The sequence below is a fragment of the Tyto alba genome, unplaced genomic scaffold, assembly GCF_018691265.1.
Source record: "Tyto alba isolate M040663 unplaced genomic scaffold, T.alba_DEE_v4.0 Super-Scaffold_3, whole genome shotgun sequence".
NCBI classification, from domain to species: Eukaryota; Metazoa; Chordata; class Aves; order Strigiformes; family Tytonidae; genus Tyto; species Tyto alba.
In genome coordinates this window covers 2,460,142-2,480,736 of record NW_024881304.1, presented here as the reverse complement: position 1 = coordinate 2,480,736, position 20,595 = coordinate 2,460,142, and the positions used below count along the sequence as shown (strand labels likewise).

At 39.2% G+C, this 20,595-nt stretch overlaps 1 protein-coding gene across 3 annotated transcripts in view; it reads right to left on the bottom strand.

The window, feature by feature from the left end:
- Nucleotides 1–968: 968 nt before the first annotated feature.
- Nucleotides 969–20,595, bottom strand: part of SFMBT1 (Scm like with four mbt domains 1) — a 90,232-nt gene continuing 70,605 nt past the window's right edge. For 2 of the 3 annotated variants that reach the window (XM_033004640.2, XM_042799672.1), the window contains exons 11-21: nt 18,559–18,685; nt 17,745–17,858; nt 16,276–16,318; nt 14,967–15,031; nt 13,348–13,487; nt 11,336–11,445; nt 9,436–9,611; nt 8,480–8,658; nt 8,046–8,291; nt 7,411–7,539; nt 969–6,530 (exon numbers count right to left, since the gene is read on the bottom strand). In XM_033004640.2, the coding sequence (XP_032860531.1) occupies nt 6,390–6,530; nt 7,411–7,539; nt 8,046–8,291; nt 8,480–8,658; nt 9,436–9,611; nt 11,336–11,445; nt 13,348–13,487; nt 14,967–15,031; nt 16,276–16,318; nt 17,745–17,858; nt 18,559–18,685 (1,470 nt within the window). In that variant the 3' untranslated portion in view covers nt 969–6,389. The remainder of the gene's footprint in view (nt 6,531–7,410; nt 7,540–8,045; nt 8,292–8,479; nt 8,659–9,435; nt 9,612–11,335; nt 11,446–13,347; nt 13,488–14,966; nt 15,032–16,275; nt 16,319–17,744; nt 17,859–18,558; nt 18,686–20,595) is intronic. The other variant, XR_006165976.1, reaches the window with a different exon arrangement.

The window sequence follows — 20,595 nt, the reverse complement described above, 5'->3', positions numbered from 1 at the left end:
ATTTACCTAATGCTTTTTATACACAAAATTTATGTTTCAGACATGAATCTGGAAATATAACTCCAAGGGCTTATGCCTCATATTACTCCATGCTTTAAACCAGATCATTCCTCAAAAATACCTCTTCAAGGCTTTTCAGCTCGTCATGACTCCTACAAGCCCTTCTGAAACCTGCAGCAGACAAGACGACACTGCCGCCTGGTATGTGCTATTCACAAGCCTTCAGATTTCTCTCAAGTAGACAGTGCTCTGTGAAGGCAAGTAAAAGATTTACATTAAATCCTACATATTTATAGATGTTTAAAGACAGTATTAAGCAAATCAGTTTCATCCCACTCCTATGCATTTTCTGCACCCAGTATAAAATCAGTTCAAGGCAACTGAAACGCAGCCAAGAAATATGCACTGAGGAGCACACGAGTACAATCTGTTGGAATGCCAAGTAAGGAAATGAGAACTTTACAAGGCTGACCTGTTTCTGAAACACCCTGTGGTCCCTTGTGTTATTCAGAAAAAAAGCAAAGCAGCTCTTTATAAAACTTCAACTTGCTGGGACAGTGTAAATCTTTACAAAACCATCCAGAAGGAGCAGCAGCATTTGCAAGGCTTGCTTCAGATCGTACCAAGCAGCTCCTTATGTTCAAAGAAAGCAATAAAAGAAAATTACCCTGATTCATAGCTTCTGTCCTCAGCTCCTATATGTTAGCTTCAGCATCCTGTGAAACAAAATCTGTTATCTTAGAAGCCAGCTTAGATAAACAGGACTTCTGCATTCGAGGGAACTGTATACAACACAATCAAGCTCTTAACATGAAGCCTGTGCAAGTGTTATTTACATGGTCTGCATTTACCTTTCATGCAAGTAGTAATGGAACATGGTATAAAGTTTTCCCCATGCTTTTGTAAGATGGAAAATTGTTCATGGTAAGCAGAAGTATTTATCATTATATTAACACCAAAGCCATCAGTAACAGTTTAAGTATCTTTTTTAATTTTCTTACAACCACTTAAAACTGTCATATACCACAAACTTATATACACTATTTACAGACAAAACAAGCAAAATATCCATCCAAAATATTTTTTAAAAAATCCTCTGATTAAATTGTTACACCTGCTCAAACAACGGTGGGACTTAATAGGCATATTTTCTTGTGCATGTTTCTCTTCCATGTAGTACTTCTGTCTCACTGCATATATATATATATTTTTTTAAAAGTTAAAGAAAGATAAAACAACAAGCAGAAGGGACACAACACAATATGCATTTAAATCTTTGTTTAAGAACAAGCAGCTAATTAAAAAAGGCAAAATACAGGAAAAGTGCATCAGTTCCAATGAGTTAGTATGAGAAAGAGGCCCACAGGTGGAGGGCAGGTACCCTTTAGGGTAGAGTCTCCTACAAGACCTCTGATTGTCTACAAGGATTATTTAAAATTTATTTTAAACAGAAATAAAAATAAAAAAAGAAATGAAAGAGGAGAGGAGAAACATGACACCTCCACAATTTTTTTTTTCCACGAGGTTTCTTGGAAACTGGTGTTCAACAACTTTCAGAGTGGGCAACAATTCCTTTGTGCCCAGATCTCAGTGTTCATTCACGCAACTCGAGTGAGCCGTCCCGGTGTCTCAAGCAGAAGGCCTGTTCCTCTTGAACTGTGCAAGGCTAGAGGACTTCCACAGGCTCTGTGCCCAAGTTTGTGCTAAGTCAGTTACACCTACTGCCTCTGAATTTTGTTAGTGCAAGACCTGCTCGCTTCCATGGCTTACAGCTGAGCCAAACACTGCTGGCTTTGCACCTAACAGAATAACTTTGTCTTCTCACCAAAAAGTCCATTCGTATGTCTGGTGCATTTCAGAACAACAGATGTGACGTTGGGGAAGCTAGAAATGACCATGGAGACAACGTGTCACTAACTTTAACTCGTTTTTGCTATATTTCATACAGATTATTATTTTTTTTTTTTTTTTTTTTAGAAAAACACATAAAAGAGGCTTGTTGTATCTGGTGTTTCCAACTCCTACTCTAATCCTTCACCCAAAAGGTTGCCTTTGAAAACAAGGCTACATGCAAGTTTGGAGAAGGTTGGCAGCACTCTGAAATAGGGGTTTAGCACATAATCCCTTTAAAATGGAGCCTTCATCCAACATTTGAAGACTCCTGACAGAGCCTATATCTTTGTGCTTAGTTACTTTTAGGTAATTTGAGCTCACAGTAGGCAGTAACCAGTCCACCACTATGTGTCAGGACTGGTTAAGGAGTAGCTTTGTATAGGATCATTGTATTTTTGGCTTTCTGGTAAGGCTACTTCATCTAGTAACTTCTCTAACAACACATTTGGTCCAATGGTATCCAGTCTCCAATTTGAGCTTGATAGTTTCGAAGCCTAGTCCATTACATTCAAATATCTTGCAAGCCACTTTGCCTTTTGCTAACAACATACCAAGTCTTTGTACTTTATACAGAAGAATGGAGTGCTCAGTCCAATCAACTGTAAATATATTTACACTTCTGTGGACCTAGCAGCTAAATACTCCTTCTCTCCTTTAAAGCATCATTGGAATCAAGAATAAACACTAGCAAATCCTAAAGCAACAACAAAATACTGCTGAAAGTTGTGACAAGATAAAATAATCTTAACAACCGCTCCTGAACTCTGTATGTACTGTTTCCATTAATCCCAGGAGAGACTGCAAACACTGCTGGAGTTCTATACAGCACACAAATGAATGTGCCTTTTATCTCATTACTCAAAGAGCAACTTTCAGAAAAGTTTAGTGTTAGAAAAACGTAGTTTTCATTCACCAAGATCAGTGCTGTACCTCTCCTCTTCTGGAAGGATTGCTTTCCGTTTAGGATGGACTGCAAGCTGCTCGTGCTTTGGGGGGGGATAATTCTACCACGTTAACCTTCCATGACATTTTTGGAGGTCAAATACTTCTGTTATGGAATCCTTGTGTTGGTGCAGAAAACATGCTACAGTAACTCAACAAAATCTTTCTGCCTAGCAAGGCTAAGCTTAGCACAGTACAAGTGCCATATGGAGGTACCATCAGGTTTCTAAAGCTATGATATGCAAAACCAAGACTGTATAATGCATATGAAAATAAACAAGAATACAAACCCTCAATAGGTCAGCCAAGGATAATCTCTTTTTACCATCCACAGACACAGTACACGAGGCCCAGTGGAGGCCTCATTTTCTTGTACTAAAGACATCACTGCCTTTCTCCTGGACTCCAGCTTTGTCGTATCTTATGGTAAGTAATGTGGTAGAGGGCAGCACAAATCCCTGAAGCCTAAATTACTGCAGTCCCAGCAACTCCTGCTGGTGAAACATCAGTATTAGCCAAAGCCAAGATTCAGCCACCAGCCACCCAAAATCCAGTTTTGAAGAAACAGAGCAACTAAAGCAGTGCATGAGTTGATTTCAAGTCATGTTGGAATAAGATGAACAAATATAAGTGCAGTTGTATCATCTGCCACGCATAGAGAAAGAGGAACTTGAAACAGAGTCAAGTAGAAACACCATCCATCAAGATAAAGCCCCAATTATCCCTTTTAAATCCAGCAATAAAAGAGTGCATTTTTTTCCAGGAAACAGAGTGTACAGTACCCGTGTGCAGCATAAAAACATTTCACAAATAATGAAAACATCCCTTTTGAAAATCTCAACAAAAATAGATCCCATTGGGACCAGACTGTCAGTGCCTCCCAAAACAAGGCAGAAAAATCCAGCCTATAAAACATGCCAAAGGTGACCAGTAAGTATCCCACCAACCTCTTAAACTGCTGACTGCTTTATTTACTGAGATAAAGAAATATGGCATTTGTGTTTAAAACCCCAGGCACCATGTTAACAGGTTCACTAAATTACTCTTTAAGCTTTGTTCTCTCCTGACAACTACTTAAAAAAGACATCTATCTGTCCATGGGGAAAGGTGGAAGCAACATCTCTTGGCTGTGCAGGTCAATTCTGCTGGGCATCAGTGCAATAAAATTCTGGAAATCCTGAAGAATGACAAATACGATCCAAAAGCATCATCTTCCAGCTCAGAAGTTGTCTGCTGGTCAAATTTCTCAAGACAAGATGCTGACAGCAAAGCAGTGTTTCTTTCAAAAAATTTTTCAAGCTTAATGGCTTATCACTGAACTTGTCCTAAGGGAATAGAGTACAGGCAGATTACCTAAACACAGTCTGAAGAGCCAAAACATCCATTTATTTGCCATATATCTGCTGTGAGAAAGAAGAAGGGTCACTTTGATTTCAATTCAATTGTGTTTTCAGACTCTGCTTACAACTTGGGAGAAAAAATTGTCCTAGCTAACACACTGCCCTCCCTCCCTCAAGAATACTCAGGAAACAGTCTGTCTGACATTTACATTTTGATTCTGGAATGGAAAAAAAGCAACTGATTTTAGCACTTCTGTAAATAGTTCTGCCTTGACTAGGCAGTTATTCTAAGGGGCAAAAGAAATAAACCCCAGTTAATTAGTTTTGCTTACTGTAAAAAGTTTTAATTGGAGGTAGCTCCCTCACAACACCTATGTTGGAAGATATAGACACAGACTGTGAGAACCCAGATCTAAGTTTACAGAGTACCTCCTCACCAAATCCTACAGCTCACAGCATCACAATAACAGATCCATTAGGCCTAAGAGATGCTCGAATCAATCCATCTGACCAGAGTAATCAGTATTTATCAGAAACCAGCACATGCGTCTTCCCTAAACAAGTTCCTGTAATAAGCACCTTCCTACCTCAAACACCTTAGTATCCCAGGGGCCTTCTGCAAAAATATATTTGAATAGGAGATAAGGGACCAGGTCTGCACACATAAAGCTCCTGCCTGTGCTCCTCCAAATACTCTGAAAAGAGGCGGAGTGAATGAATGCAAGCTGTCTGAAACCTAATGCTTATTTGATGCAGATCTTGAGCCTGATACAAGTTTCCCCACATCTTTAATGGAAAGTAATGTAAGCCCTGTTACTTAAAGTGTAAAGCACAGGTCTACAGCAAGTGGCTGATTAGGTTTTATTATCCTGGAAAATTAAAAACAGCAGTTCATCCTACTGTGGGTCTACTGATGGAACTAGATGTCCCTCTGGTCCTTTTCCTTTTCTCTAAAAAAAGCACACAAACCCCTTCCCAACCTCCCACCTTTCCATCAAGTCTGATCCTGAGCAGCTGTAAATAGTTAAAAATACAAAGTCAGGCTCATAAGATAGTTTCCAGTACGCAAACACTGGCAGAGCTAAGTTGCAGCCCTCTATTGATCGCAGCTTCCTTAGTGTATTCTCTAAAAAGATGTTCAGGTAGCAAAGCAAAAAGTCTGCTGACAGGCTCTGTGTACATGGCCCAACTGTTTGCTACAAGAAAAGGAAATAACTTCACATAATTGAAAAAAAGAAAAAAGTTATCTGACAACAAAAATATAGAAAATGCAGAGGCACTTTCTCTTTCCTTCCTTTTTTCCTACAGCCCATCTGTAAGAGAAGTGCAAAATAATTACGTTTTCTGACATCTGAGAAAAAGGTAACATCCAGGTTAAGTCTACACAGGTTTCAGCTAAAGCTTTGGAACAGAAGCTCTGTATGCTGATATTGGTTTGTACTCCTGACATGCCTACAGAAGAGAGACTGCTGTGCAGCTACAGACAATTTGTCCAGAAGTAGTAGTTCCCTCCCTTTTTAGTTCATCACTTCTACCGTTCAGGCTACAGAGGTAGTAAAACCAAACCAAACCAAAAACCCAACAACAATGAAACAAGAACAAAAACAAAACAAAAACCAAAAAACTCCCCAAAGAAACCACACTCTTGCTATACTGTACATTCAGAACCCTGTGGCCACATTGTTGTCCTAACAACGAACAAATTCATTAAAAAACGTCTAACATTGACACACGAATGTGCAAAGAGCACATTCCAAAGCCAGTGCTGTGGTAAAGCAAGTGTTCATCCACAGGGCAGGAAGGGGATTCTGTGAATCATCAGGAACAGAGAAAGGTTATTTCTGGCAGCCTACATGCTAACGTAAACAGGATCTGTTTCTCCTTTTAAAGTTCTGTGCCAACAGAACTATTGAAATGTCATTTCCCACCAGAGAAGACTTTTCTTTAATCATTAAAAAATACATTAAAAAAAGGGAACCATAGAGCAAGAGACTATTGTGTTCCCGAGCTGGCAGCTGGTAGAGTAGCCCCTGTGTTTGCATTGGCATTTTGCTCCAGATGTTGTCTTCCTCTTGTCAAAGTGAAAAACTGAGGCTGACAGATGCTCTTAGGTCACCAGGGCCTCAGTTGACTTCATTTGGCTTTCCTTGCTAGAGAGAAAGGAGCATGTTTTTGTAGTTGTGCTTCAAAGGTCCACTTCAACTTGGCTGCTCCTCAGTTAGCAAACTGCTGGTAAAAGGCAAGTTTGACCCTCTCAATGTGATGGCAAAGTTTAATAGCTGGCCCAAGCTTCAAGTCCATGCACTCCTGAACGGTGGGCAGGGTCAGCAGCAGCAGTGCCTGGCCATCGATTTCCTGTCAGAAGACAAGAACTCCACAGTGATTTTGCATTTTTATCTTCCCTGCTCTTTCAACTTTGACTTGCTGTAATTTAAGATTCATGACTGTGAATTAGACGTTTCTTTCATGCTACTCCAGGCAGCTTAAAAAAAATCTCTACTTCTCACAACAAATTAACTCCTTTCTTAAAATGTCAGCTCAAATTCACTGGCTAAGGGACAGAATCTCATGAGATGCTATTGTAAAAAAACAACCTAACAACAGAAACCAAGGGTATTTCATTCATACAGTGATTTTTCCTCACCTCTGCATCTTTCTATAGAATCAGAGGTTCTAAAAGAAAAAGTACATCTTGTGGAACATCTACCACAAACCATACTCATCATTAGTTCCAGTACCAGAGTTTTGATAGATTATGTTTTTATGTTTTTTTATGGCAAATTTTAACCAAGATGCAAGTACGATGTTTACTTGACTCATGTTCGTATGCTAGTTGTCACATTTTAACACAAAAATGTTCACTTGTGCAGCTGTACAACACTGTGATAACTGCAGTTAGTCTGCAAAATAGAAAATATTTATCATTTGGAAAAGTCAACACAAGTGGCAAAACTCTGTCTCCTAGAAAACAGGCGCCTGTCTCCACAGTGCTTGGTTGTAGGCATTCTCTATAGTTTTGTGACTTGGATGACCCATAGACCAAAACATCCTCCGCCAAGTACTAAGAAACCTGCAAAATCTTGGTCATTCCCTTAACTCTCCCAAACTACACAATGTTCCACATGCATTTGTTTCCTCAAAACCCTATTGTAAAATTTAAACTAGCTTCTTTTTGTGATTCGAGGATAAGAAGTAAAGTGACAGATTCAACATTTTAACAGACAGAAAGTGATACCTGATCAAGGAAAATTCTCGCCAGTGGTGCACAGTCAGTGGATTTGAGGAATCGTACAACGTCAGCCACGCTCCATTCCAGAGGGTTACTGTCCAGCTGCAGCTTTTCAGCAACTTCCATTTTTATGTCCTAGACAAGCCATCCAGCACAAAAAGAATTCCCAAAATATTACATATGCAATGGACCAACACTCCCCCTCTACTCCCCCACAGTCAAACATTCAGCTGCAAATAAAGCTCTAATGAGAGCTCAAACTGTAGAGGTTTCTTGGTTAGCAGAGATGTGCAGAACAGCATTGTGCTGAGGGTGGAGGCTGTAACATCATTAGAGCCAGTAAGCAGGGATCTAAAACCAGGATTTGGTCAACACCACATCACTGCTCTGGTTGAACCAAGAAGAGTGCTAACAGCTGGGAAATGGAAAGCTCACCATTTTGTCAACAGCTCTGTTTAGCCTTTATTAGAGTCCTGTAATGTGATTGTAACAAAAATAATGATTTTTAGTTATTCTGTAGTGTCTTCACAATGGTAACAGAGTATTTTATGAGAACACATATACAACAGTTAATACTCCCAAGATATTCGTGCTTGCCCAACAGTAAGCAAGCCAGAACAGAAATCCACATTTGAAGTTACCTTTGGCGAAGGAGGTTTATTTTCATCATCAGAAAAGGAAAAGGTCCTGAGCTTCCTCTTCCGCTTGTCTCGGTCCTGAGTCAGGGAATGAGACAGTTCACTCTGTGTAGGAGAGGATGACAGTGATTTCTTCTCTGATACCTCTGATTCCTCAAGCAATTCGTCTTGGTGCTCTGAGGTACTATCCTCAGTCAGAGATTCTTCATCTACCTCATCCTGGTCATCCTCCTCTTCTCCCCCACTGCCCTGAAGAGGTAGGAAAAAAAAAAAAAGTGATTAAATAAAAAAACCAGAAAGTTTAGGACAAAAGCTACCACTGCCACCCATTTTTCAGCTGCAACCTGAGGTTACAAGGAACTAACAGTTTGTTGTTTCAAATGAAGCTGGTCAAAAATCACATACCGTATCTATTAAAGTTGTTGGCAGTCTCATACCTGGGGAGATCCAGCTGGAGTGTTATCCACTGAAGTAGACGAACGTTTTTTCTTATGAACAAAGAAGTGTTTTCGTCTCTTCCGTCTTTTATTTGGTTTCTTCATGGCTACTTCCAGGTTACTGTGGCCACCTGGAGGCCTACCTATTCGCTTGTTTTTCCGCTTTCCATAATAGTGTGCTGCCAGGACAGAAGAAAGGAGCACCATGTTGAAATGCACCTTCAGCATCACTGGTTATGTTTGTCCATCATCAAGAATGGCAAATCAGTAGAAGGACATTTCCCAGAAGAAATCCCAACTCTGCAGAACTTCAAACTGAGTATGTCTATATTTTCCTCTTCATTTTGGTTTAAGGAAGAAGAGTTACTAATCCATTTCATTTGCCCTATAAAGATTTACTTACTTTACCACTGAAAAGCCCCAAATGATTGGATTTTATACAAAAATCATCAGCTGTAGACTTGGTCCAATTTAATGGTGCTTTTTGTGATGTTTTGTAGTTTTTAACCATGGCCTCAATGCACTGTTTGTTCTCACAGTATCAGCTGGTTAAAGTTAGTATAAAAAAATACTAAAAACCTAAAAAACCTAAACGTTGAGAAAAGAGCTTGCAGATGTTTTATTTTGTTCCACAACAAATGGTAAAAGCAATTACGATGCCACTTAAATTACAATATAACAGTCAGTTCTTGTCCCAAAAGTTGTCTTTAGAAGATAAAGCTTTAAGCACACAATAAAAAAAATTAAGCTATGGGTCTACCACTTAATATAGAATTGATTTTTTTCTCCCTACACACTGGCACATGGATACTTTGTAGGCCTCTGTATGTAGTGCTTGAGCTGCTCCTTGTGTAAACAAAGCGATGTATTTTGGATTCCTTCTGGAGCCAGGGCAGAAGAAACCAAAATATAACACCCCAACCCCCACCTTGGTTTGAGATCAATGACCTACTCACTGTATTTAGTCTTTGTCAGTACAGAACAGTTCTCTGAGCACTTATCCAGCACCATCTGCGGGCCAAAGAGGTTTGGACAACATTCCAGCTTGATGCATGTTTTTCTACAGAAATCTGCCACCCGATCTGCTGTCCTCACAACCTCCACAGTTGCACGGTAGCTCTTCCCTTTGTACCTAGAATTGAAAATATGGTCACAATTCAGGAAACCTTTAACTACAAGGATAAAAGTACTTCATTGAGAGGTGTACAAGAATAGTGCTTTGAGATACAACTGAGCGAAAATCTGAGCTATGAGGAACTTTATGGACTGAGAAGTCCAGGACACTGGTAGTTTTGTCTCTTATGACAGATCCTCAAGCAAATAAAAAAAGCCAGCACCGGAGAGTTGCCTGCAGTATCAAACACAGCAACACTGCCCTGCCAGAGACTATAAAATGCTATCTGAGAGGACTATCCTAGAGTTTAGGGGTTTTGTTTTCCTTGTTCACTGATGGCTTGTTCTTCCTTTGTTTTTATGGGACTGCAGAAGAGTCCACTATGCTGTAGACAGCTGGTCCCTAAAACCAAGACAGAGTGCACCAATCCAGCTAATAAAGGTAACAGCAAACAGCTTCTAGTGAGCCATTCTATGCACATACTATGGCAAACAAATGAACTACTGTCGCATTTCCAATCAGCTTTCATCTAACTGCTCAACAATTTGTCAGGACAGTCACTTGTCATGACTGCACATATTGCTCCTGTTTGATTTAAATTACGAAAAGATTTCTTTTTGTTCATCAGCCTTGCCATGACACTGACAGAGCCGCACTGTGAAATATCTGCCAGAGTCATTCATCATTTCTGTTTTGTTCTCCCAGCACAGCTACTGGCACGTGCTGATATCTATTAGGGATGTCTCAGGCCTGCAAGTATCTAGTTAATGCACTGAAAATAAGAGCTATGTCATCATAGTCCAGCTATCCCTGGTGTCACTACTGTGACAACAGAAAGCACACAGCAACTTCAGTGAAACAAAACATTTTTTTATTCTTCCTCTATTATACAGCTACATCTTCTTTTTACACTCATCTTTCATATGAACTTCCTATTGTGCAAATCCAGAGCAATCCTTCAATACATGGAAAGGTGTCTTTTTACAGATGAAACTGATCCAACAGAAGAACTACTGACATGACCAAAATTATGTAGGAAGGTGTGCTATGGCACATTGGAAAAATCTAATCTCTAGCATGCAAACACAGTGACTTAATTAAAAGACCATCACTAGACTATAAAAGAATATCTGAATTTATCAAATATATGCAAATATGATCACTGTTTTTTTCCTAGCCACAAAATAATCTTGTGAAGAAGCTCCAACCCAAAAGGCTCAGCAGAAAAACTAGGGAGTACTTTAGGGTAGGCTGTTGTAGAAAGACTTCCAGGCCAGGCCATTTCAGAGCATTGCTGTGACTTAATTTCAGAATACTCTTCTTCCACTGAGATATTTGTGTGGAAACAGCATGGAGGTCTGAGAAGTGTCCTAAGAAGTATGTGCTTCTGCTTTAAAATACTGACAATTATCTTCAGGTGAATTAAATTATCTTAGACCTCATCTGCAGGTCTGCCAGCATATATGCTGTGTTGTACCAGTACCACACCATTCTTACTTGACCACTAGCTGCTTATATGCCAGTAACAGAGCACACCTAGCACATTCACGAGCGTTAAAATCAGATGCACTTCACCAGACATTCATAGAGAAATTTATAAAGATTTGGAAGTTTAATGGCTGTCAGCATCTTGATATGCTATAAGCAATTTTTCCTTCTCTAAAATGTGAGAAGTTGAAGCACAGACTGCAGAGAATGTTGCTATTGGGATCAACTAAGCAGGGAACAAGAGAAGAATTTACTTGGCTTTTAGGGTCTCTCCATGCCCATGCCATGCAGCCTCTTCATCCAACTGCAGTTCTCGCAGGACACGGCTAGGTTTGTAAGCTGCGTTGATCAATAAAGTGAGAACCTACAGTGAGGGAGGGAGGAGGAGAGAATACATTTGAGTTATTTGTACAATAAATCTGTTTTAAAGTGCCAGGGTAGAATAGGAAATTACTTCTATTCATCCAAATTATCTAGCATCAAAGCACTCATTCACAGCAGGATTACGGATACCTCCTGATACTGCCAAAATGAAAAACTGAGAGCAGTCGACACTTTGGGCCTTGCCAAACCTTCAGAATTTGTCTGCAGTCTTGAGCGTATCTAACAATTTCCAAGTCATTGCCCTTGAATTACACATCACTAAATTAAACTCTGTGTCTGAATACTACAAAACTTGCATAACCTTGGGTAAATCTAAGTGCTTATCTTAGATTGTTTGACATGTGAAGATGTGCCAAAAAATGCTGCAGGATTTTGCTGCCTGCCAACCTGCTACTTACTACAAAATCACACTGCAGAATCTTAAGCTCTCCTCTGTTTTGCTTTCATGAGACACAATAAGGCCTGTACTATAACAAAATGAGAATTTCTCTGGTGCTGTGAAGTAACTCAAAGTTGTGAATAACCTGAAGTTAGCAGGGGATAGTATAAAATGTGCATTCCAATTATTATTTTCCGTATGTGCTTATTACAATCGTTCCCAAATTGGGTGCACCAGAACCTTGACATAACAAACTTGCAGCTTCATTCTGTCTAATGCAGCAATCCAGAAGTCTACAGTTCAAAAGATGAGTATTAAATATAATGCAAGTAGCAAACTCACTCTAGGATTGATACATTGAGCAAGAGTCATAACTGAAATGAATACAACTAAGCATACTGGCTGAACTTTCTACAGTGCTCAACTTTCTACAGCTTTCTACAACGCTCAGCATCTGTACATCAGCAGGATTTGTGCATACTTTATGCTTTCAGGCAGTGAAGCAGGTTAAACCTTCAAGGTTAAATGAAGCTGCCACAGAATTTCACACTTGCTCTTTTGTAGTGCTTACATCAGAGTATTGAAACTTGCAGAAAGGATGGGGTACTTCTCTGTATGCAAAAATCGGTCTTTTTCAATAATCAGCTTGACTCTTGTCCACCAGACAGTTGTTTCACAGCATGTCTTTCAGAAAGTCTTTCTTAAGGTCCCCCCCAATTATGATACGTGGTAGGGAAGGTAAAGACTCCAGAGATGTTGAGCCATTTAAAGTGATCATTTCATGAGAGCTCAAGTGTGCACATATAGTTATGCCTTGGGAAAGTTTCAGCCTCTTGGGTCAGATAACAACCACTCTGTGATCTTTGTTGGAGACTTCAGAAAAATAATCATTGCATTAAAGTATCTGTAAATTTGCTGTGAAACACCTTGTGGAGAAGAGGCTCTCTGACATTAAAGAATGGCCTCTTCCTCCCTTGTTCCCTCCCTCAGTTATGCTAGAAGCAAAACCACAATTTCATCTGATCTTTGCAAATCATATTCAACTTAAAGCCAAAAAGAATTCTTTTAATTTTCCAATTACTGAAAATAGTTTGCCATTTCTACTAAGCAAATCTGTATTTCCTCTGTTTTAACATCAGCATGCAAACTGTAAAGGAATTTTGGGATTATCTGAAGCTAAATTCTGTTAATTAAAATTGAAGCAGTTATTACAGCTATAAAAAGATACTAACTCCTCTGATTGTGGTAATTACAGGTTACTCTGTTTTAACCTAAAATAAAGTTTAGCAGTAGAAGGCTGTCTGTAACTCAGATAAATGAGAGGCTTTTACTCTTTCCAGCCATTCATACAACAGTCCATGATTTATACTGGATTTTATTTAAAAAACCCTCTTTACTCATTATTGGCTTAAATTTACTATTTACTCATCTATAATTAGAGAGACACTGGAGCGCTTATGATACACTGCTATATTGCAGGTCCATTATGTACAACTACCTCACCTCTTTGAGAACAAGAACGCAGTTCCCAGGTCCTACAGACTGAGGAAGCTCTGCAATCCTGCCTTTGTTAAGGTAAGGACCTGAGAAGCACCGGTGGTTGAAGTAGATCTTTGGGCAGCAGTACTTTCCATTAATTACCACTGAGAAATGAGAAAGCAAAGATTTAAATCACATGCTACAACCTCCCCAGCAAAGAACGATTTTTTTCAATATGTAGTATTTTGCCTGCTGTAAAAAAAGGAGGGGAAAAAGTCTTGAATGACATGAATTTGGGGTAGTTTTCATGTCACATTTTCAATGACAGCATTAGTTATTTCACGTTGCCAATATTTTTTTCATACTTCACATGCATGCTTGCAAATGGTTAAACTACAGGAAATAAAGTTGGTCATTTATCAGAAAAGAAACATTTCTTCCTGGCTAGTCTGATGCTTCATGGCATTATACCAGTGCGAACAGGCAAGAAGACGATGATCCCAACTTTTTGGTAGCAGAAGCAGTCCCTACACAGCAATTCCAGATAAATTTTCCAGTCCCAAACTTCCCCAAAACTTCTGATACCAGAGAAGTTGGCAAAGTTATTCTCCACTGTTTCTCCTAAACTGCAGTATCACATTGCTTTGCATTTTTAGCCTTTTTCCCCTCAATTGGCAAACATAAGATGCAGCACCTGATGAAGTGACCTTTGATGAAGTGACATCAAGTTTTCTAAATCTATTAAATGGTTCAATGCTGCTCAGAATTAAAGTTATGTATAATATGTATTGCAAGATATTTATGTATAAGTACAAAATTGCTTTACCCTATCAGTGTTGTAGTTCTTCTTGATTGAGCAACACTACCACTTAAAGATCTTAAATTCAGTAGTTGATAACTGGCAGATAAATAAATGAAGTAAAATTTACAGTACGACTATTAAAAGTGAATTAAAATGCTAAACAAGCACGAATCATTTCTACAAAGCTTGCATTTGGTGCAGCTTCAGATGTGCATTTCACTGTACAGAAAACAGCAGAAGAGGCATTTTGTTGCCAAACAGACAGATCTGTATGACTGTTTCACCAGCAGCAGATGTACTTATTCATCATATTCAGTCTTGCAACAGTTTAGAAAATTATTAGATTTCGCCATCTGGCACACAAAGCCATTTACTGTTTGAATCGCTTTTGTTTATCATGATGATGAAGTTATCACAAAAAACAGACAAACCTGCTTCCCCAAGCTAGAATCTAACAACTCAAGAGTACAGATGCAGCGTGCCTGCTATGGTTCTCCCAATATTATTAAACATAACGGGTGACAGTTAAAAAAAAAATAAATCATCTGCATAGGTCACAGTACACATTTGGCTCTACATATCCTCTGCTGGAGGGAGATGTGGTATAAAAATCTAATTTCCAGGTTTAATGCACATATCAATTGCAGGACACAAGTAATTGCATGGTTTTTTGTTTGTTTCATTCTTTTCTGAAGTTCAACAAATCAATAAGGGATGAAAATCTTCAAACCTTTTCCTCCTCTTCCCTCTCCTAACAGAAGAGTGTTGAGTAGCTGAACAGTGACACAGCTGAACTATTACGGGATTTTGTCTTTGTTAGCCTGCCCTCTCTGATCAATACCTGAGTCAGAAGAGTTCAGTTCCTGGTTCTTTAGTCCATCATGAACTGTCCTTGAAGACAAAATTCTGAAATGAAAAGAAGATTGGGAGAAGGGGCAGATGGTAAGGATAGTCACCTCTCAGCTACTAAAACCCAACCATTAATTATTTTTTTTTTTCCTCCAGGTCCAGCATCATTAATCTGTTTTTTATACCTCCCCTGTTTCACAGTAACAACATGCAAGTACTATCAAATTCAATTTCAAAAGGACTACTGTACTCCTACTCCTTACTTGAACTATATTGGCTACCACACTGATAGACACACCACACAACACTACTGACTAGTTTACATTTTCTGCCTCCTTTTAACTTCATTTCACAATTCATAGCGCAAGGCAGTGTATAGTCTTACCTTAGGCATTTTGAAAAATAGATTTTAAACAAAATACAACCAAAATGACAAGTACTCTGGTAAGAATTCCAATTACAAAACATGGAAGAGCAGTCTGCTCAGTATTTTAGGAGCAATGAAAACATTGGCAGGACTACTGACAGATCTGGTGTTTGTAAAGCTGTAAGAGTCAATAAAACCAACTGTCAGGCTTTCTACTGAGCATTTTTGAGCAGGCTCACATGAAGAAGTTTCATATGCATGACAGAGAGTTTATAGACAAACTGTGGATATCAGCAGGACTCTCCTTTTTGGCTAGTCTGGGCCAAATTTCATCTGGGAAGGAACTATTAGAAGTTCATCTACTGAATGACTCACACTAAAGCCAGATTTTCTGATCAACTGTGCAAAATCACAGCTACATGTTAAGGCAGCCACATTTTCTAAGCACGTTTACATTACGGAAACTATTATTTGAGAAGGGAACACAAGCAAAAGAGAATCCAGCAATTTTTCCCATTAATCACCATTAAGAAAAAGGCTCAAGCACAAACTTACAGTCTTAAGATCAGGCTAGTTATGCTTAAATGCACTCCAATACTCACAGATAATGCAGTCTTTTCAAAATGAAAGCTCAACAGTTTCAACCCCAGAACTTCAATGACTTGACCCATTCAATAATTCAGCTGAGTTGCACTAGAATTGCTAAAAAATAAATCCCATGCTTTCTATCTCCTACTAAAGCAGTGCAAGAGCTCTTTTTCAACATCAATAGGAACTACCAGCATTAAGACAAATGGATTGTGGAATCTCTCAACCCTCGGTACAGCATTCCTGTAAAGCCAAATCTCCCCTAAGACAACAGGATTTACCAATTAGAAAAAGAAAATAAAACCCAAACTCAACAAAAAATAAAAGCAAAAACCCTGGTACTTACTGTTTCTCTGGTTGAACTACTGCAATTTTTTTCTGCTTGTTTACTGAAAGGAAGAAGAAGAAAACATAAACAGCAAAGTATGGGAGGCAAAGAAATGAAGCTTCTAGTACAATATATATATTAGACTCGTTTCCTCTAAATTGTATGTCAAAAAGAAGCCATGTTCAAAGTCACTGCAATGTTAGATAGCTGAGCCACGTGCACTAGCGACATGCTGGCCCATGTAATTTGAAGTAACCCAAAAGCTTTACTTCAACTTTCACTACAAAGTCTTTAAATCAGGCATGCATAACCCCAGTCTTCTAGGAAATCTCACCTTTTGTGCCTCTTTGCATCATAGCCCCTAAACTACCTGTAATACCAGTCAAAAAGGAATTATATGATTTCCTTTTCAGCACACAAAGGTGCTAAAACCTAATGAAAGGTTAGGTTCATAGGCCTAACTCACCACTTTACTGGCACAGTAACTTCAACACTGTTTAACTTTGAAACGGAATGAAATTAGCTGGTTAGAAACGTATATGACTTAAGCCTATGGCTGTGGAGGAAAACACTGTCGCAATCAAGAAAGTCAATTCAGTGATGGGCCCACTTGCTAATTCTGGCTTTCACAATCAGGTAATAATATTAAACCAGGTAATGGAACATGTGCCTCTTCAGCAATTTCAGGCTTTGGCCCCAGCAAACTTCTGGATTTCTTTTTCAAAGCATCTTTTCTCTAATTAGGTTCCCCTTACTTCCTCCTCTGCCCTTGGCAGTGCAGACAGGTCTCAAGATTAGTTTCTCTTGCTCTGACTTGCAGTAAATGACAGTTCATTACAATCTTACAATTTTATTATCTTATTCAATAAACATTCAGGAAGTTCTTCAGTTTCTCCCACTCCCATTAAACTTTCATAAACAGAGCTGAGTAACCAGTTAAGATAAGAAACTATCCTATCCTATTTACTAGTATAGTTAAAACAGTAGGATTTACTTTTCAACTTTTTGTCATGAAGGGATCATTACCATCTGGCCTGTTTAGAAAGCTAGTGCCCTTTATTTCATCTCCAAAACATATACACACTCAACACCACTTTGTTACAGCATTGATTTTACTTGCACAAGTGCCACTGTAAAATCATTATCAGGGTCAGACACATGGCAAGAACAGCTCAGACAAAAGTATAAGCATAGCACGGGTGTGTGTGCATACACACAGATACAATCTCTTTATTGTGACGAATGGATCGTTTCCATGCACTCGTACAGGATGCAAGGGTCTCAAGCCAACACTGCCTGTTTTGGAGTTGTTGTATGGATTCCAACTGGACCTAACAGCCAGGGGAACAGTTGCGCAAGGCACAGATTCTCCAAATGTTTCCAAATTCAGTGATGCCAGCAATAATTCTGCAGTAGCTTGCTCCTGAAGGTCTTGCCATCTCTACCAACCCAGCTAACCACTGCAAACAGAACAGAACTGATGATACCTATTGCTTTGCGAGGAGGTCTGAGCTGGTATCCATTTGTTTCACACCAACCCACTGGAAATATATTCATTGATTCCACGCTCACTATACAGTCAGGGACGGGCTTCTTGGAACCTGTTCAGTTTAGAGAAACAAAAATTGAAACAACTCATAAAAATAAAAAACCTCATTTGGTTAATGCTTGCTATATGTTTGCCAGTGAAGCTGCTTTTACTTATGGCATATCTGGAACACAACACCAATTGTTTATTCATCCCCTTTTATTGACCAGATTCTTTCCTCACCTCATTTGCTTCCTCCTAAAGGCTGGAAATGGGAATTTGCCATCCACAGTTTAGCAGAGAAGCACAGTGCATAGTAAGTGCATGCTGATGTACTTCCAATCAAGAAATGGAATTATAATGGAGGATGGCTGACACAGGCCTATTCTATCTTAACGAAGAACCTCTCTACAAGTTTTCTTCCTAGATCTGGCCAAAGCTTTCTCAGAATGCAAGTCACTCCTTTGTAAAACTGTTATAAGGCCCTTGCCTTCTCCAAGACACCGAGCAGCACTTCACACAGTGCACTAGCCTAGCACTGACACACTGCAATGCATAAATGCCATTTCTGTCTGGCTTAAACAAGCACTGCCATCCAAGGCTAACTGGCAAACAGACAATGCAAATGGGTTTTTTGCTGTGTTTTCCCCGAGGAAGCAGTGACTTGATGTCCATACTCTGCACACAGTGAGTTTGCTCCAGATATTCTTCTGTAGCACCATCATCAAACCTGAGGAGTCAATGCAAGTGCTATTCTCCCACATCAGGCTTACCCTCCAGCTGAAGCCAGAGGTAGGAATCTTTCAACTTGGTGACTGTAGCAATGCAAACTTCTTCAGGATCAACTGGGTTCACAGCCTCAAGTTTCATATTCTCTTTAAATCCATGGTCAGAAGTTAACTAGGAAAAATACAGAATACTTCAGTAAAATACCATCTGTATATCCAGTATATGATATGAATAGCTATGAACAGGAGCAACACATAAAAGCCTCAGTGTTTGAGTAACATAGAAAGATACTCACACAGTCAGAGAAGATTTCAGATAATTAGCACAATGAAAACAAGTAAGATATATTACGAACTACAAAGAATTTAAGTTAAAAAAGGCTCTACAGACAGACTTAGAAAAGAACATGTTTGTATTCAAAAGCAAGGATGCTGACACTCACTGAAAGGATTGAGTGCATTCTAAGCAACCGGGAATTCTCTGCTGCTTGCTACCTAAGTTGTAAGTCTGACAAATAGTCTGGCCAGGCTCTCTATTTTATTATGTTAGCTTGGATGTCCACATTATGTATGCAAATAACATTCCTGCCTCATCCAGATTGAGTTTTGGCAGACAGCAGAGGAAGCTTTCTTTTAATTTTACATTTTTTGGATAAGTTGGATTTTACTTTATTCACCATTTCAGTCCACATTTATAAAAAAAATCCTAAAACATAAGCATGGATATTTATTGAGCGCTGAAGCTCCTGAATTAAACATAAGAAGTAACAGCCAGACAGAGGACTCTTCCTCCCAGAGTCATTCTGCAACATAATTATAGGATCAATACATTATGAATTCTGGAACTAGCCTACAGTGATCAACTCTTCTCAGAAAAGGGATAATAAATTCAATGACCTGTTCTAAGGTGCCACTGCTTACAAGACAGAACAAGGGCAACAAGAATTCATAGCCAGCAACACCCTCTTCAAAAAAATGGTAATTATTCATTTTAATTTCTTCCTCTAAGCACTGCAATAGCCCAAGTATTGTAAATGGAATCGGAAGGCAGGTGTTAATAGCACCCTTTTCTGCTTGACAAGGTATTGTGCATTGGGAGACAGCAATACTGTCACTGAACCAACAAAAGCTCAAAATCTAGCAAATACTTCAGGCACTGATTAATATAAAATGATTTTCTGGTACTAATTTAAGATGACTTGGTATTGATTAATACAATTGAATTAATTTTTCAAGCTGAAAGGAAGGAAGATTGAAAGAGTACACTAAGTAAATGAAAATAAGGTGTATTAAAACACTCTGTTTCTTCAATTACAGGAGTGCCAAGGATTGATGCTGTTTTATGACTATTCCACAGACTCTTACACATCTCAATTTCACAAACCAACCATTTATTTTCGATCTGCTTTCTCACAACTGAAGCATTTGGTCCACCACTTCCTTATATAGGAAACTGGCATGTACCTACTTCAGTTCACATACATCTGCACTCTACTAACTCTTCTGTTTCCTCAGTTATCACAGGTAAGGTGTTAAAGTACTCAAATATGTCCAGAGGAGGGCAACAAAGCTGGTGAAAAGGCTGGAAGGATTGTCCTGTGAGAAGCAGCTGAAGACTTTGGGTTTGTCTAGTTCAGAGAAAAGGAGGCTAAGGGGCCACTTCATGGCCCTCTGCAGCTTCCAGAGGAGGGAAAGCGGAGAGGGAGGAGCTGGGCTCTTTTCCCTGGTATCCAGTGACAGGATGCATGGGAATGGTTCAAAGCTGTACCAGGTGAGGTTCAGACTGGACATTAGGAAGCATTTCTTTACTGAGAGGGTGGTCAAACCCTGGAACAGGTTTCCTAGAGAGGTGGTCGATGCCCCAAGACTGTCAGTGTTTAATTTGGGCAATGTCCTTAACAACATGCTTTAGCATTTGGTCTGCCCTGAGGAGGTGAGGCAACTGGACTAGATGATTGTTGTAGGTCCCTTCCAATTGAACTATTCTATTCTATTCTACCTGGAAAAGTAATTTAAGTCAAAAACACGCAAAAGGTTCTTCTCCCTGGAATCAAGAATGTCATTCACACAACAGAAGAGAGA